The following is an 18,118-nucleotide window of genomic DNA, read 5'->3' as shown; positions in this document are numbered from 1 at the left end:
TTGTCCCAAATATCTTTCATACCAAACTTGGAAAGAATTGGAATAATAGTTATCAAGAAGTTAAAAATCTTTAATTGTTAACGGACCACAGTATGTCACCTGAGTTTACACTTCTCAAACACATTTACATAAAAAGATACTTTTGTGATGTAGAATATTAATCATTGAGGACTTCACCCCAAACAAAGTATGCGATACCAAGGTAAAGTTTTAGTTGAGGGAATTTGAAAGTAGATTTTTTTTTTTTTTACAGATTTGATAGTAATCCAATAACTAATGGATCTTTGAAACTTGGTACGTACAATTCTTTGATAGTCCCCTATATGATATTATGTAACAAAAAGTCAGTTGATCTATTTTTCAGGGTCTATTGATTGATCTTGACAGTTTTTCCCCAAAACTTAAAATAATTTCAGTTTATCAAGCAACGAGTGATTCATATGATTTTTAGCGTTAAAATGAAGGGGTGTCCCCGAACTTCAGAAATAATGCCTTCGTGAAAGAAAATAAAATTAGCATGGACATACTCTTCAAGTTTTCCACTAAAATACTGTTGTTTTGAAATCTTGTTTCATGAGGCCATTTTCCTTTTTTTTCTTCATAAATTTCAAAAAATCGAAACGACTTCACTGATGTTATTTTCAACATCACCTGTACGTTAATTTTTGATTTGAAGTGTATGGTCTACTACATGGTTCAGTGGGTAAGGTCATCGACTTTTTTAGGTAATGATGACGACCGGGTTCGAATCTCTTACGGACACATTTTTTCTTCTTCATATCACGTTTTCCATCCATATTTTTTTCTTAATTGAAACACACCTATAGTTTTTATAAATGATTTGTTTCAAATATATGTTTATTACAAAGTGCCGAGTTTGAAGTACGCATCTGGTGCATCAAAATTGGTACCGTATCAGTTTTACATTATGACCCCTGGGTCGAGGCCTCTGTTGGTGGACTGTTAGTCCCCGAGGGTCTCTACAGCCCAGTAGCTAAGTACATGTACTTCTTACTAGCTTGAAAATACGGATGTTTATTTAATTGCTGTTATAAAATTTAGAAATTCATTTCAAAATTAAGGATTATCTCCCTCATGCATAGCTCTTATCCTTGGACGAATTTGACTCCACTTTTTTGGCACGCTGTTTTTGGCTATAATAGCTCTACAACTTCATTGTTATTTCGGATTTCAAACATTTCGGTTGAGCATCACTGAAGAGAAATTATTTATCGAAATGCGCATCTGGTGCATCAAAATTGGTACCGTATAAGTTTTACATTAACAACAAACACGCCGTACACATCATGCAATACGTGTTTTAATAGTCAAGGTTGCTAACGAGAACTTGTATGTTTTCCTGAGTGAAAGGTGTTGCCAAAGGCATGGTCCCTTTTACGAAAGACCGTTGTGAATGTTGCAAAGCTTGGAAAGAGAAACTTTAAGGCCACACAAGGTAAATAACTGTTAAACAGTTTAAGCGGTTAAGATGATATGTATTTCAGTAGGAAATTGCTATAGTGGTAAATCAATTGTTTTCAAATACGTGTACTTCGAATTATGTTGGACTTTATTGATGCGTATTAAACTTCCCATATTTTGTTTTGTGGTCAGATTCATGTACTGTTGCCAACGGGTAGTTTTATAAAATAATACATACGTGTATAAGAGTTTGTAGACCGTAATAATATTAGCTGCAGAACTGTAGCTCTCTGAAAAAATATTTTGACATAACAGAGAGCTACAGAGCCACCCCTTATAAAAACTTTCGATTTACGGCGCACAAAAAGCTGCGCAAGGTTGAGGCCTTATATCGTTGTATTCTTGAGTTGCTGTCTCAAAAATTTAATATCAAAAAATTCTTAACATATTTTCCCACTATGCTGGTGTCTAAACATACCTTCAAATATTCATTAAAGCCCCATACGACCTGGATTTCGTTTCTTGACGTAGCCATGCTAGGTAGCCGCTCAATTCGTACATAAGAGTCGATTTTCCAAAAGAAAAATGCGTTTTACACGAACATATGTTTTTCTTTAATTACTTTTAATATATGCAAAAGTGGAGATCAAGAACAGTGATATTCCGTCGGGACCCGGGCATTAAGCATTTCATAGAAAAGTACGCCAGAACTTTTCATTTCATATTTCTGGCCTTGCATAATACTATCCTAATTATTCGATCTTTTGCATGCAAAAGATATACTCAAGCAAGAATTTTTTTTTTTAATGAACTGATTCAGCTAAATGATAGTGCTACTGTCGATACCCACCTTTTATTATGGGGAAATGAATATATTGCGAATTATGTAATCTTTTATATTTTCAGAGCAGTTTAGAAGTTTATTAAGAACTCTAACAGATTTTAATCGGGCCTATATATCATAATTAAAACATGTTTTGTATTTTATGCCTGATTATATACAGACATGAACTTAAACATACATTGTGTATCATCATAATTGTATATCATAACGAATAATATATGTTCTGTGGTATGACAATCTTTAGTTGTACATGTATAAAGTGATAGATTTTGTATACGGGAGAGGTTGTGTAAGCTGCTAGAACTTTTAATCAATCCATTTGTATATTTATACAATCAATATGTTCAAATCGATCTTTATTTAAAAAAATCTACAAACATGATTAAAGAATTCACACATGCAATAATTAAAAATATATCATGGAATTTTAATTAAAACAAGACTACCACAAACAGTACAAAATACGCCCGTGAAATGCTTACATAGCGTATTTTTCCTGTGTTATAATTTGTATAACTTTGCTTCAGGTAGTAGTATCAGCCATCATGAGGCTGTGACAAACTTTCATATGAACAAAGGGTCTTAGCTTAAAAATCGAGATTTCCTCAAAATGGACCAAGTTCAACAACCTGTATTTTTTTTTTCAAAAATGGAAGAGAATCAAAATCCTTCACCAGATTCACATCTTCAATACCCATACACTCCACAAATTAACCCACAACGGTTAATCGCTGAGATACATCGTTCAAATAAGTTTTAGTTTTCGACCCAAGAGCAGTAATAGTTACGTATTTCGACTCTTATCTGTCTGAGAACTCTCCAAGGCCAGTTCAGATTTTTCTTATTTCTCTGCAGTTTGAAAAATACGAAAACAGTTTAGATTCCAATATTATAGGAACTTCTGCAAGGTAAAACAAAAACGTTAACCTCGAATCACAGTGATTAATTTATATGAAAGGCTGGTATAGTTGTTTTCCAACAACTGTATTTCCTTGAAATGCACAAAACAACAGTGTTATCATACAACGGAAATTGCTTTCTAGTTTGTTTACATCCCGGAAAGGCACTGAAGTCGCGAGGAGATACTTTCAATAAAAATATAAGATTCCTTTCATTTACGTCTGTGGTAACAGTTTGCAAGAGGTTCAATTATAAGCCTTATATGATGATATAATTTTTTTTTTTTATTTCTTACACATACGTTTGGTTTCTTCCATTCAGGATCCGTTCCTCACTCTTGCTACTGTACACACGCTGATTATAAAATGCTAGTAATCCCGGTTTAAAATTTCAAGTCGTTCGGTCATTTTCGTCGATTTATCAATCAATTAACCGTTGTGGGTTAAAAAAGGTTCAAATTTGAAAAGAAACATAAGGTACAATACTTATTATACTAAAACCAAACCACAACTCTCTCCCGATTAGCCGGCATTAAAGGACCAAAAAAAAAATGGAGATTATAACTATCATGTAGTGCGTGTAGCATAAATGAATACAGTGTACTTGAAGTTTGTGTCATCATCACTAATACATGTAATTTATAAATAAGTAGTTTCTCATTTTCAATAGAGTCATTTCTAAATAAAGCGTTTAACCCAAACCAAAACACCTTAAACGATTTCAAATTTAGCATTCACAAAGCACTTCAGAGAGTACCCCTGACGTGTTCAGGGGTTTCACAAGAGACTGTTGTATAAAACATTGTTAACATTATATTTAGGGTGTAAGGTCCTTTTTAAATGTGTCCAATTACGTAGAGATATATAATTCTATTCCGAACAGTTGATGGTAGTTCATACTTTATTTCAATGTTCAGAATAACATCATATCTCGATATATTTGGAAAATTCTAGAACACATTTTTAACTCCCCCCCCCCCCCCCCCCCAAGAAAAACCATACTGTCAGATTGTTTGGATTACCCTGTACACAACTGTACACAGTTGTTCATTGCAGATAAATACGTATTATTTCACATGTTCTAGTAATTTCAAATGTGCATTACTAGGATCGAAAAAACACCCATCACAATGAAACTAGATGTATATATGAGCTATTAGAAACCTAGAATCTTTGGAAGATTCACGTGTTACATAAGGTGGTAAAAGACATACTATAATTGCATTATTTGAAAAGCATGAAAATATCACCAGTCAAGCAAGTGTATAACAGTCAACCTGTCTTTGGTTAACTGTTATACTTTGGTCATTACTGACGTAATTGTCTTACTCACCCCCTCCACTTTTAGCTGCTTCAATCAATGCGGTCTGGAATACTGTTTTGGCCCAGGGTCTGGGAACGAAGCTGTCGGAATCACCAATGACGGAGAACACCATGGTCGGGGTACTGTTCACATTCTTCTTAATTCTATCCCAGGAACACCTCACGTCCGACATCTACATATGCAAAAATAATTAGCATTACATGTATATCGTTCAAAACTTTGAGGTAAAAAATATCTGCTTCCCTATATTGTAGCAGTTTATCTGTATTATATTTCATTATGGAAGAAAATCAACTTTACATATCATTGTATTCAACTTACATTATGGGATAACTGAATCACTACCTAACCTGTGAATAATAAAATGATTCAAAGCAAATGAAGTTCCATATGTTTATATTACAAACTCCGTGGACTTCCCATATATATATGTTGCAATATTCCATTATCACCTGAATATCGTATCTATGCATTTTTTTTTTTTAAAATCGATATGCAAGAAAGTGTTTTACACGTGCTCATTTTTAAATCTAGGCAAGCTACTGACAAATAAGTTGGTGTTAAAGGGGCATTCCGTAATATTTTATCATAATGTTTTTTATAATGATATAGTTTGACAATACAACCTGTCGTTGGTTCAGTGACATGCATGTTACCAATTGTTAAACCGTTATTTGCACGCTTATTTCGACTAGGGACTACTCCGATCACCTGCTATAGATAAAGGGCTCGTCGCGGATGTGACCGGTGTACAGGGGAGACAACTTGGTCTACCTTTGCCCAGGAGTTCGTGATTGTGCCACAGTGAATACCGGTATTGTATTCCTTATAGGGATTTTGAAGTTGATAACTGTTCGTTATTTTCACCTTTTCGTACAGTGTTGTTTACTTCTTTACTGCATAATAAAGTACTCATGTGGTTCAAATGCTTATGAAAATAAAAGAATTGTATTGTATCCAGTAGTATATCTAACATGATAAATGATTTCTTTGAATTTAAACATCAATATAATGATTTATCGTTCTTCACAGAAGTTGGAAACAGCAGTAATTATCGATGTTCGCTTTATAACCCATCTATTACCAATAAATAAGCCATACGTATCAGTTGTTCGCATTTGAAATAAAGTCATATTTGTTACACGTAAAACACGAGTCACTGAACCGTACTGAGGATTGGTTTTCGTGAAATCAAATGATTGATTGATCAAATACGGTTTAACCTCCCTCTCGAGAATATGTCAGCCATATGAAGACGTCACCATTGTCGGTGAAGGGCTGCAAAATTTAGACCTATGCTGGGCGCTTATGACCTTTGAGCAGGGAGTGATCTTAATTGTGCCACACCTGATGTGCCACGGGACATCGGTTTTTTGCGGTCTCATCCGAAGGACCGCCACATTTAGTCGCCTCTTACGACAAGCAAGGGGTATTGAGGACTTATTCTAACCCGGATCCCCACGGGAGAAATAATTGGCTTATATAAAATTTCATTTCATTTAATTGGATAAGTTCAGAACAGATAGCCAATATTAAATCAGAAATTTACGATTTTGACATTGAGCGTGATAAATAACCATCTTACATTTTTATGCAGTACAGTACATATATCCTTTTATGTGGTGTACAACATTTAAAACAAATGTACATTACTCTATACCCATATGCAAAACAAATTATCAATAGGAAGGTAAAGGTAACGAACAGTAATAATTGAAATAACTCCTATAAAAAATATAAATTTTAAATTCTGGGCAAACACGAACCCCCTAGATATGCCAGAGGTGGGATAAGGTGCCTAGGAAGAGTCAGCATTATTTGCCGACCGGTCCGGACCCATCAGCTGGGGCACTATATCTTGATCAGGAAAATGGAGGAGTCCGTAATGAAAACCAGTGTCTAATGGCCTGACATTCGGTATGAAACACGTTAGAAAACACACCGGAAAGAAGTTGACCCAGTGATAGGTTATAATGGCAAACTACATCGTTATACCGACCATGTACTTTGTCAACTGCTGACTTTAAACGAAACATGTAATGCCACTGTAACATTATCTTGTTGATAGCGTCTTCGGTCGATTTCATATACGTTAGTGTTTGTGCAGCTAATGCATGTTTGGGCGCCATAGTGTGGCATTCTAAGAGTTGTATAGAACAGACGTCGTGAATGTTATTTTACATTGTAATGTCTGATGTTTCGGTATTTTCACAAGTAGCCTAAAATACTTTTATTTGTTTTACATGAGAACATCAATGATAAAACTAATACTTGCATTATCGACAATGCTAGATTAGCAATAATTGACACAGCTAATCTTAACATTTCAATTTCATCCACAGATCAACCAGCAGAATAAACACAATTCACATTTGTCTGATCGATCGATATAGTCTCGACTAAACAAGAACTGAACAGCAGGCTATACACAATGTAAGCGCGATAAACTCGATTAAAAATAACCTTTTTTCAAGACGATATGCAGGGAAATATTGGGCTAGAGTCCTAATCTTTTAAAAGATAATCTTGTTTGTCAGTAGCCTGCCACGATTTAGCGGGAGAATTGCAAAGGGTACAATATACGCCCGTCAGGCAGTGAAATTCAACCTGGAAGCATGTTATTTAGTCCTAGTGTAGGTCACGGACGGACGCGCCAATCCAGCTGAAATGCAAACTGAACTTGTATTCCTTTGAGTGGAAGCTGGTGTGTAAACTGCAGGGCAATTTCTGTTTCTGTAACCAAAAAAGTTCGTAAAACTGTTTGACCTACCTACTTATAACCCTAAGATAGGTCAAGGACGGACCAATCCAGTTGAAATACAAACTCGCTCTTACACTTCTTGAGGGACAAACTGACCATTTCAGAGTCGTACATGCATCTGTTACGGCAAAAGGTCCGGAAACATGACATCGGACGGACTGCCAGCCAGCCAGCAAGACGCACGGAAATAACATTATATCTAATGACGGGCGTATAAAAACGCCTCATACGCAGAATAAGTCCTTGTGTGTTAAATCAGCTGAGATATAAAAACACCGAATTTAGGTGATAATGAAATGATATTTTAGAAATTAGAAGCATTCTGAAAGTATTACATAGGCAAGATATGTCCCCTACTGCCCCCCCCCCCCCCCCCCCATTAATTGACGAGCATGTTTTGTTTGACCTTGAACTGTGATCCGATGTATTAGTATCAAGTCACCATGTTTACCAATGTCGAATTGATTTAATGTTTTGTTGTTCATTTAGTTGACGGATGTAGTTTGTACCAGGAATGGAATTGTCTTTGCACAAAATACACGGGGGGGGGGGGGGGGGGGGGTATTTTAAGAATTGTGCAAAAAATGGAACACAAAATAAAACACCGATATAACATTCACATTTGTATGTTAAATATTTATAAAGTACTTCAAAATACAACTATCAACTATTTGAAGGTCGAATTTCAATAACCGCAACTGCAGGAATGCGGTAAATTGAGAACGATCAACGCACCAGACATTGTTCACAGACTATACAAAAATGTTCACGTTATTAACAGATTTGATATATATCTTCATTGATAAATTCCTTTCGTGATTTATGAGCTTTAATTATCAAAGAAGCATTCCCCTCACAAAATAAGCGATCGAGTCTCGTCGAATGCCTATATTTAGACATCCTACTATTACTGCATTTCCATCGCAACACAATCCTGAACCCGACTGTCTAATGTAAAACTTATACGGTACCAATTTTGATGGACCAGATGCACATTTCGACAAATAATGTCTGTTCAGTGATGCTCAACCGAAATGTTTGAAATCCGAAATAACTATGAAGTTTTGGAGCTAAATATAGCCAAAAACCAGCGTACAAAAAAAGTGGAGCCAAATTCGTTTCAAGGATAAAAGCTATGCATGAGGGAGATAATCCTTAATTTTGAAATGAATTTCTAAATATAATTCTTTCGCACAAAAAAAAAATGTTTATTTTCCTTTAATCGTACCAAACAAAAAAATAATTAAATCTTATATGTGTGAATTCTAATTAAAATCATTTATATTCCTAAAACTGAAACCCTAGAGTACATTTGGAGTGGAGTACGTGTACGTTTTGAGTGATACTTTGTAGGACAACCTTGATGGAATCACTAGTTAACGGCAACAACAGATCGCACTGTAACTTTGTAGTTATCGTAGGTCAGGTTATTCAATGATACAGGAGACAATTGACACCGGAGATGGACTACAGATATTGATTAAAGGTATCGTGTAAAAAATGAACTCGCCTAATCTATATCTAACAGTTCCATGTTCTCTGTAAAAAGATAATTAATTGTACAAACAAAACATGTTTTAATATTGCATGCATTCATTGACAAATATTTTCTTTTCATTTTGTTTTAATGCATATACTTCCTTCATATTTTGTAGGAATTAAAATTAAAAAAATATTTACATCTAAATGTTGACAATGCGCACCAACCTTTTAATTTTTGTTTCACAATTCACCTCCAGGAGTCTTCGCGTCGTGTCCTATTGCAAAATAAAGCTAGTCTGAAATCCATCGATTCATAAATTAAAAGCCCTTAACTTATACAGAATATGTATGGTACGTGTGTGTCAATACCTGTATTTCTTTTTGTCTTGTATATAATCTATGGACAGACGTTTCAAATTCTCCATCTATTATCCAGGTTTTATAAACAGTATATGTCTACTAAATAATTGAAAATTCAACAGAATTACTGGAATATGCCATAGTGAAATACATGTATATACTCTTTAAAATATTGTCTCTCTCATAAAATCTAACATTTGAAGTATCTTGGGTCCGTGTCTTTTCCGTTTTAAATTTTATTTATGTCCAGTCTCGGACCATTCACTCATATTGAGAGGTCACTGTTTTTTAAGGTCATATTCGAGAGCACTATAAATGCCGAGGGCCGGAGGACAAATCACGATCTACGCTTTACGCCCTAGGTTTGACGAGGCCATGGCATGAGCAGAGCTCGAACTGATGGTTTTCAGATCCCGAAGCGAACGGGAAAACACTAATTATATAATTGCGTACATATATATTTTATTATATAGACGTGTTTGCAAGAATATTTAAGACGATCTTTTCATTTTGACAAGGTACAACATATATAAACACCTCGCTCATCGAACCCACAGATAAACATACGCAATATTTCATTTTATAACGTAATCTAATTGTACTTACAACATAATCAAAAATCGTGCTTTTGTTCCAAAAGTAAGTATATATAAATGTATGTTGAACACAAAGTTCTTTTATATATCATATTTTGTAAAATAATTTTTTGATTATAAAGATTATACACTGATAAAAAAATGAATAAATTAATTTTTAAAAAAATGGAATTGGTACAAATTAATATTGTAATTGTGGGTTGTTTTTTTTTTCTTTTAAATTAGTTATCAAAGCGTTAGAGCGTTTTTAATTGTGATCGATATTGATACACAAACCTTTAATGTGTTGGGAGTATTCTAATTTGTGCTATTTAGCAAATCAAAGAATGCGAAATATAAATGTTATCAAAATCTTTATTTTCCGCAGAGTGTGGTTCTGATATCAAATTACTGAATGACAATGCCGATGTGCGGACCGTTATATATGTTGACTTTTTGTCGAACAAAGCCGTTACGATGGCAATTGATGCCGATGCGCGAACCGTTGTATTTGTTGGCTGTTCGTCTAACAAAACCTTTACGATGCCCTTTGATTAAATCCCTTGATACTCCTGTGTATTTGAATACAATCTATTTGTCATTTTGACAAACAATCAGCCATTTTAAATTAAACCAGGCTTTCAAACACTAAACACATGCAGATGTTTTAAATCCAGATAGGGAGAAATTACACATGTGTTTATGAATTAATTTTATACTTATGTTTTAATATATGCATTTGCATATATTTTTTTTATGATATAAAGTTTACATGACTTGTTCTATCATATCCGTCATCTTAGTAATATTAGAAATCAGAATATACAGGTTTTATAGAACATATTTTTATACTAGAGTAGTACATGCAAAATTGATTGATTGGTTGTCTGTTTTGCATCCTGTCGAAATATGTTCTCGCATAATGAAATGTATCACCAGTGTTACAAGTTTAAATACTGAGATGTCACCGTTGTTACAAGTTTAAATCTATGCTTAGCGCTTAGAAGTGATGATTCATGTGTTTTTGACTTTGTACATAGTATGATAGTTCTGTAGTATAAAATATTCCTGTAAATGTTGTTTATGCAGTATTTCGTATTTTCCAACTTCCTTTCTGTAATATATGAATGTGCATTTATAAAAATAAAGCAATGGTTAACATACCAACGTCTGTCGTAAAATGGCTGCAATATTGCCAAAAACGGCGTAAAACCACAATCAATCAAATAACAACGCCTGTCGCGACACTGAGATTGTTTAAAGCCAGATTCGAAAAACTGGAGAATGGCAAGCGTTTGACAAAGGAGTAATCGTTACTTATGTTTATGTCTTGGACTCACGCGGTTACGAGGGGAACGTTCTACCATTGAGTTACCGTGGTCGCTACTACAACGAAGATATGGCTTGTTGTATTTGGTGTTTTCCCCCTCAAAATTTTTCTGAAGAAAATTTATCACTTACTCGGGCTCGATATTTCACCACAAGTCACACGTGGTAGTGTCAAAATAGGGATAATTTAATATGTACATCAACACTTTGGGCATGCACTCCCCCCCCTCCCCCGAACCTTTCCTCATCTGGGATTTACACATTTTTAGCTGACTCATTTATTGTAAATATACAAGAAATATAATCTGAAATCTTCAACGATCGTACTTGCAAGAATAAAGATAATCACCGATAATGAGAGATTCTTACCAATACGTAACAAAGACAAAATAATATTTTTTTATAATCTTTAATGTATAATAAAAAAAAATATATGCACATATATGTATGTATACGTACCAGCTAAGGTCGAGTGTATGCATAGTTTCAGTTTGATATAAGGTTTTAAGAATTAGTTTTGAAGGAGCTAAGGTGGGGGCTACTGTCAAATTTCAATTGAGCTCAGGCGAGAGTTAAGGTAATTATACCGACGAACGAATTCTGTTAACAATTTGAGTATGAATTATATATGTATAACAATATTCAGCAAATAATCATTTGTTATAAAAGGAGAAACCACTGTGTGGTGTATCCACGCACCTATAACTGTGATTTCTCATAAGAATATAAAAACTTTAGGGCAAATATACATTGTGTATCGATAGTTTAGTGATGAAATATTCCTCGTACGTTTGATTGGGCTCGATATGTGCGTGAGGTATTTCCGTAAAAACAGGCGATCAATCGAAAAAAGTTAAGCCAATCAACCTCCTTTGAGTGTTTATTAACCCCAACAAATTATATTGGAAAACAATGACCATGAATGACGCGTGGGCGCGCCGAACACAACTAGTCAATGGTATTAGTTTATATTATATGACAGTCAAACAAGGCAATACTATTTCATATACTATGGTGAATTTCATAGCTATCAAGCAAAACAATATTTTTGGATCAGAATCAGCACCGAAAAACATTTTGATTATTAAAATTACTATGTTTATATTCCTACTGCAATGTATGCTAATATACAGATAGTGGATATATACGAAAGTAAATATCTTTTTAAGGAAATCCAAAGTAATTCAAAACTCAGAATGTACCATCTTACCTGTCCGCAACGTTCTCCTGTCAGAACAGGCAATTTTATACCTCCGGAGTGAATTGAAGCGTCCCCTTGTGGGGATGAATAGTTTGTCAGGACAACATACTTTATCCTGGGCACTGTATTTGGCTTTAAATATTGAATTACTTTTTTTTTTGTTTACAAGATTTGAATCTCCATGCGTTGAGTATTTTAATTTACTAAATCAATTGAATCGTGATAATGCAGTGAATATCACACACCCCGTGCATCTGATAGGTGCCATAAGCGATTAAATCGATTTTCAAAAAATGATGTTCTGAATGAATCACATGCAAAGCTATTGATCAGTAGTTTTGTATGAAACTAAGTAGGTTCAAGGACTAAAAAAGGTTACTTTGGAGATCGGTACTTTACATAAATTATCAACATTCTGTGTAGATATAAGATACGAAAACGGATGTTTCCTTCTGATTTTATCCTAGATACCATTAAAGAGTGTTGGTATACTTAATGTAAATTAGCATAAAATATGTATTTAAGACTTTCTCATTTTGCTTCAATGTCGGAGTCATTATCAATTCCTTAAAAGTAGCGAAACCTAGACTCCGAAGTCCATTGGTACAAGGATATTGCATAGATTCAATTGTGACTTTTTAAAGTCACTCCGCAACTCGAACTAACGTACTTAGGTCATGATTGTCGTGAGGTACTTTGATTGTAACTTTGACTAAAGTCATATTTTTAAAATACACAACCATAAATTATAATGGTTGGGGCCTTATTTTGATTAAATAATTTTGTATGAATGCCGTTATGACGTGTTTTTATCAAACAGGAGGTAACGACATAAGCGCGTGATTTTCGACGCCATATTTACGTTGACAGCTGACAGAGTTTCACAAATGTCACGGTATCGCATAGATGGATTCTGCTCGGAGGAAATGTTATTATACATGTCTAGACCTGTGCATTCTATTCAAAATAGAGATGAAAGACGGAGTATCACCGCTTTTTAAAAAGTTTAGCCAAATATTGAACGACAACAAATATAGGGTTAAAAAAAACTGCAGAATTTTTATCATGCAAGAGTACCAATAAAAATTTTGTATTATATCCTGAAATAATGTAAATGATATAAATAATTGAAAAAAAAAATATCTTTACCCGAGGACTAAACAATTTGTCGGCATTTCGGTACATGTGGTACCGCTCACATGTATACATCTACCTGTACATGTAGCCAATACTGTCTGCGTCTTGTGAATTGTTTAATGCAATTCATTGGTTCATCTATGTTACATATAACCTCAAGTATCATAATAAATAGAGAAATACAAAACAATATTCGAATCATTTAGCATTGATTTCTGCATATGCATGGTGAAATTTAATTACCGATCGATTTACTCATCAGAGAAAATGGCCCCAATGGAGACGTCCATGCCTTTTTTTGCAAAAACTATTGAAGCGTACGTAAGTTTAAATGCTTATTTGAATCAAAATTCATTGTTGTTATAGATGTTTGAATTCGAAATTAGATCTGCCGATAGTTGCCAAGAAGCCTATGTCATAAAACGGATGAAATGTGGAATGGGCAACATCTAAACTTACTTTATCATCCTGTAGTCGCTCTCATCAAATGATGAGTGTATGTTTCAAATCTTACATAGTAGATGTATTTTACCCAATCTAATATTAATTTGCAGATCAGGGAGAGGAGGAGGAGGAGGGGGGGGGGTTGAATTGAAACCGTGTTCTATACTGTCTCTCTTCCACTTTAAAACAGGGTATTTGTTACCAAAATTCCATATTCAAATAGACCCGATCCCACCCCCTCCCCAGATGGCTTTGAAAGAAAGCCAAATTAAACTTTTCATTAGAATCCTCGTGTCAATTTTTAAAATAATAAAAGTAAAGGATCTAGAGGAGATGAAGCACTACCCACATCCCACCCCCTCATCTTCCTAAGCATCTGATCCCGCCATTGGCATGACCAGGGATCTGTGCTTGTCCAACTCTTTATTTCATATTCTTTATAGGAGTAGCGAGTCATGCACTTGTTTTACATTAAATTCACAATTAAGTATGTTGCACAATATATTCATTGCTCTGGGCTCATAAATACATTATTGATTATATCCAAGTCCAACATTTTGCAGACGTTCTTTTTTCTGTAACCTGTAAAGCTGTGGGGTCCAAGGAATATGACATAATCAATGTAAATGGAGTGCTTGTTAAATATATTTTATATATTCAACGATTGAAAAAAAAAGACAAATATCCAATATACTAAGAATTTTATGTACGAATTTCTGGTGTTAAAATGAAAAATTCTGTCTTAGAAAATAGTGTACCTTTCTTGCTGATTTTCAAGGCAAATTGTTGTTGAATTTGCTGGCTGGAAGCCTATTTCAACTTGCACTGGTCCTCAGCCAATTCAATTTGATTAGTAGATTAGCATCCAGGGTCACCAAAAAGTATGACCCCTTTAATAGAATCTGACCTCAAAAGGGTAAGTATAGGCACCGATTTGGGGCACGGGGGCGCCAAATACACCTTAATTTTCACTATTTGACTATATGCGATAGTGGTCTAGGTACGGCGCCTAGCGCCTAAACTAAGACGTATGCCATTTAGGTGACCACAGTGCATTTTAGGGCATTGCCCCCCTAATAGGATCTGATGTCAAAAGGATATGTATAGGCACCGATTTGGGGCACGGAGGCGCCAAAATATACCTTATTTTACCTATTTGAATATATGCGATAGGGATCTAGGTACGGCGCCTAGCACCTGAACTAGGAATTGTGCCCCCCTATATGACTACAGGGTATTTTAGGGCAACTCCCACCCCACCCCTAATAGGATCTGACCTTAAACGGGTAAGTATAGGCACCGATTTGGGAACCGGGGTCGCCAAAAAATACCCTATTTAACTAAATGCGGTAGGGGTCTAGGTATTGCGTCTAGTGCCTAAACTATATGTAGGACTTGCGCCACTTAGGTGACCATAGGGCATTTTAGGGCATTTACTCCCTTAATAGGATCTGACCTCTTGAATTTTATAAATATCTGTACATACATGTCGTTTTATAGTTTGATGTTGTCATTAATTCTCTAAATTTCAGTGTATCTAGTACATGGCAATATCTAAAAGCCAAAAATTATTTCCGTAAAGTTGATAAGGTATCCGATTTACATTATAAGATAAAATGGTATTCATCGGCAAAGAACAAGGGCCGTTATTGGCCAAAATTGGCCGCGCTTCAAAAACCGATCATATTCTGCAGGTAGAAAGGTGATAATTTTCTCGTTTCATTCATATATAGCATGTACCATTTACTTGTTGCTGATATTGAGAAAATAACGTTACAATATTGCATTGTTAACTCTGACGTTATCTTCCGACGGTCGCTTTTTCGGAACGACGTCATCGACCTTATAGGATTTACAGTCCCCTGATTCTTCTAGAATATTTTTCTAAAAGTTACAATTTTAACATTTTATATAAAAATACTCATTGAGATCAAAGACAATTGAAAACTGGCATGCTATGGAAAATACATAATTCATTTACATGTAACTTTATCGTGGTCATAGACATTTTGCGGAAGAATCTTGTGTTAATTAGCGTGTATTTTGTCAAAAATTGTTCAGTAGAACGCAATCATATTTTCGAAGGTGCTGTACGATGTCCTCCTATTCAAATGAAATATGAAAAATAAAATGGCTTTTGAATTTTCTTTTTCCTGGTTTTGTTTTTTGGTCATACATATTAACACTTTGATTAAAAACGTCGATGGAGTCGGATAAAATTACAAATGTACTTGTTATGCCATGTACACCAAGGACTATATAACAGGTCTGCTTACATGTGTATGCAATATACATGTTACAGTACATACGAATACAATATGCTGTGCGTATTTACAAAATATATCGAATAAAGTGTGGTAAATGTTAATATACTAAACGATACAAATTTATGTTGCATGAATGGGATATCATTTTCTTGGGTACACGTCAAGTAATATGCATGTAACTTCAGATGGTATATTTCATACAGCAAATGCATTTAAAAACCTCACAAAAATGCGTCCAATGTATTTAAAAGCCTCACAAAAATGTGTTCGTGTTTATATCTTTACATTCCCCGAAATGATCAACAAAGTAGTACCAACTCTCTCTCTCCATACAGTGTTCATCTTTGATAAATGAAAATACATCAGTCAGTGGACATGTCATTGCATACACCGACATTCAGTCCAAATCTAGAACGGACTCTGGGCTGGGAAGTTGTTTGAGTACATGTATAGACAAAGTGGTATATGTAACTGCTTTTCCCAGGCACTTATTTTCATATGTGAATGTATTGAGTGACCCCCCCCCCCTATTCTTGATAGTAGTATTGAATGAGAAAGAAATACGCTTGAAATTATTAATTGAACCCATGTAGCGAAGGATAACCCTCCACCCCCGACGATTTAAGAATTCGAAGATCAGGCAGAAAGGTTTTTTTTCATTTGCTAATCAACTACCAACTTATCCCTCGGACCCCCCCCCCCCCCCCCCCCCCGATAAATGATGCTACGTGTCTGTTTCCAAGAGACAGTATATGTAACTACAACATACCTTTTATAAAAATGAATTTAATAAATATCATGCATGTATTTTCGTTTTTCAATGTGCGGGCCAGGCCTATCCAGAACACCTTGACATGAGAGAGAGAGAGAGAGAGAGAGAGAGAGAGAGGGGGGGGGGTGTCTACATCACCTTACAGTTATACTCCAGTATTCCTAATCATGGAGGGGCGTACGTCAATACAAATATAAACTTTTAGTAACAATCATCACAACACATATATATTTTATAAGATTGATAAAAGTTAAAGTGTCATTAGGCTGGTCAAGTTCTTCCCATAGCAATGGAATGGTCAACATCCCCTCCCCCCTCAAAATGGAGCGGCAACCCCTCCTCGATACTACGGTGTCTGAATATTTATACCTATACATGCATATATAGACATGTTCATCCTGCCCAATTACCTTTGTTATATATGTGTACCTGTAAATGTGCATCTATTACATATACATGTATATATGAACCAGTGGGGATCCAGGTTTCAGTAAGTCCTCAGTATTCCTTGCTTGTCATAAGACGCGACTAAATGGGGCGGTCTTCGGATGAGACCGCAAAAACTGAGGTCCCGTGTCACAGCAGGTGTGGCACGATAACGACCCCTCCCTGCTCAATGGTCATAAGCGCCGAGCATAGGCCTAAATTGTGCAGCCCTTCACCGGCAGTGGTGAGGTCTCCATGAGTGAAATATTCTCAAGAGGGGCGTTAAACAATATTCAATCAATCAATCATATGCGATATAGAACAAAAATTCTGCCACCACAATGGTCGAAGTTTCAAATTGATCACAGGTTTTCGACGTTTTAAAGAAACCACATCTCGCTCGAAGGTATAACTAATGATTTGCTGTTATTTTATTTTTAATTTAAACCGTTTTAAGAACCTTTGGAATCAATATCTAATTACTAATGTAGTAATATTTAATTTCAACATGTATCATATATACATACATGCATGTACGTAAAAAATGATGTAAGAAAACTGTTTTTAAAAAACCGCATTATATTTGTATAAAAGATAGCTTAAAATTTAGCTTAAAAAGTAACAGACATCCCAACTATCTAGCTCTTGAGATATAACGTATCAGTACCCATTTTTGCCGAAAATGAACGAATTTTGGTCCGATTTTTGTAACAAGAAAATAAATTCGAGTTATTAAAGGTCTATGTGTGTCTTTGATTTTATTATTTTTTTAATGCAATTTATTCTTAAATAATCTTATTTTGAAAAGACAGGACGTCCTAACATATTCCCGTGACCTTTAAAAACGAAAGTAGAATAATTTCCATTCATCATGC

The 18,118-nt window shown here is 34.9% G+C and overlaps 1 protein-coding gene across 2 annotated transcripts in view; it reads right to left on the bottom strand.

The window, feature by feature from the left end:
* Window positions 1–12,582, bottom strand: part of LOC130049160 (transient receptor potential cation channel subfamily M member 2-like) — an 84,009-nt gene extending 71,427 nt beyond the window's left edge. Inside the window, exons 1-3 of one of the 2 annotated variants that reach the window (XM_056146377.1) lie at window positions 12,207–12,582; window positions 8,958–9,007; window positions 4,499–4,661 (exon numbers count right to left, since the gene is read on the bottom strand). In XM_056146377.1, coding sequence (XP_056002352.1) covers window positions 4,499–4,661 — 163 coding nt within the window. In that variant the 5' untranslated portion in view covers window positions 8,958–9,007; window positions 12,207–12,582. Of the gene's footprint in view, window positions 1–4,498; window positions 4,662–4,810; window positions 4,848–8,957; window positions 9,008–12,206 lie in introns of those variants that run through there. The other variant, XM_056146378.1, reaches the window with a different exon arrangement.
* Between the last annotated feature and the right edge of the window lie 5,536 nt (window positions 12,583–18,118).

Source organism: Ostrea edulis, chromosome 8 (assembly GCF_947568905.1).
Source record: "Ostrea edulis chromosome 8, xbOstEdul1.1, whole genome shotgun sequence".
NCBI lineage: Eukaryota > Metazoa > Mollusca > Bivalvia > Ostreida > Ostreidae > Ostrea > Ostrea edulis.
This window is presented reverse-complemented; position numbering and strand designations above follow the sequence as displayed.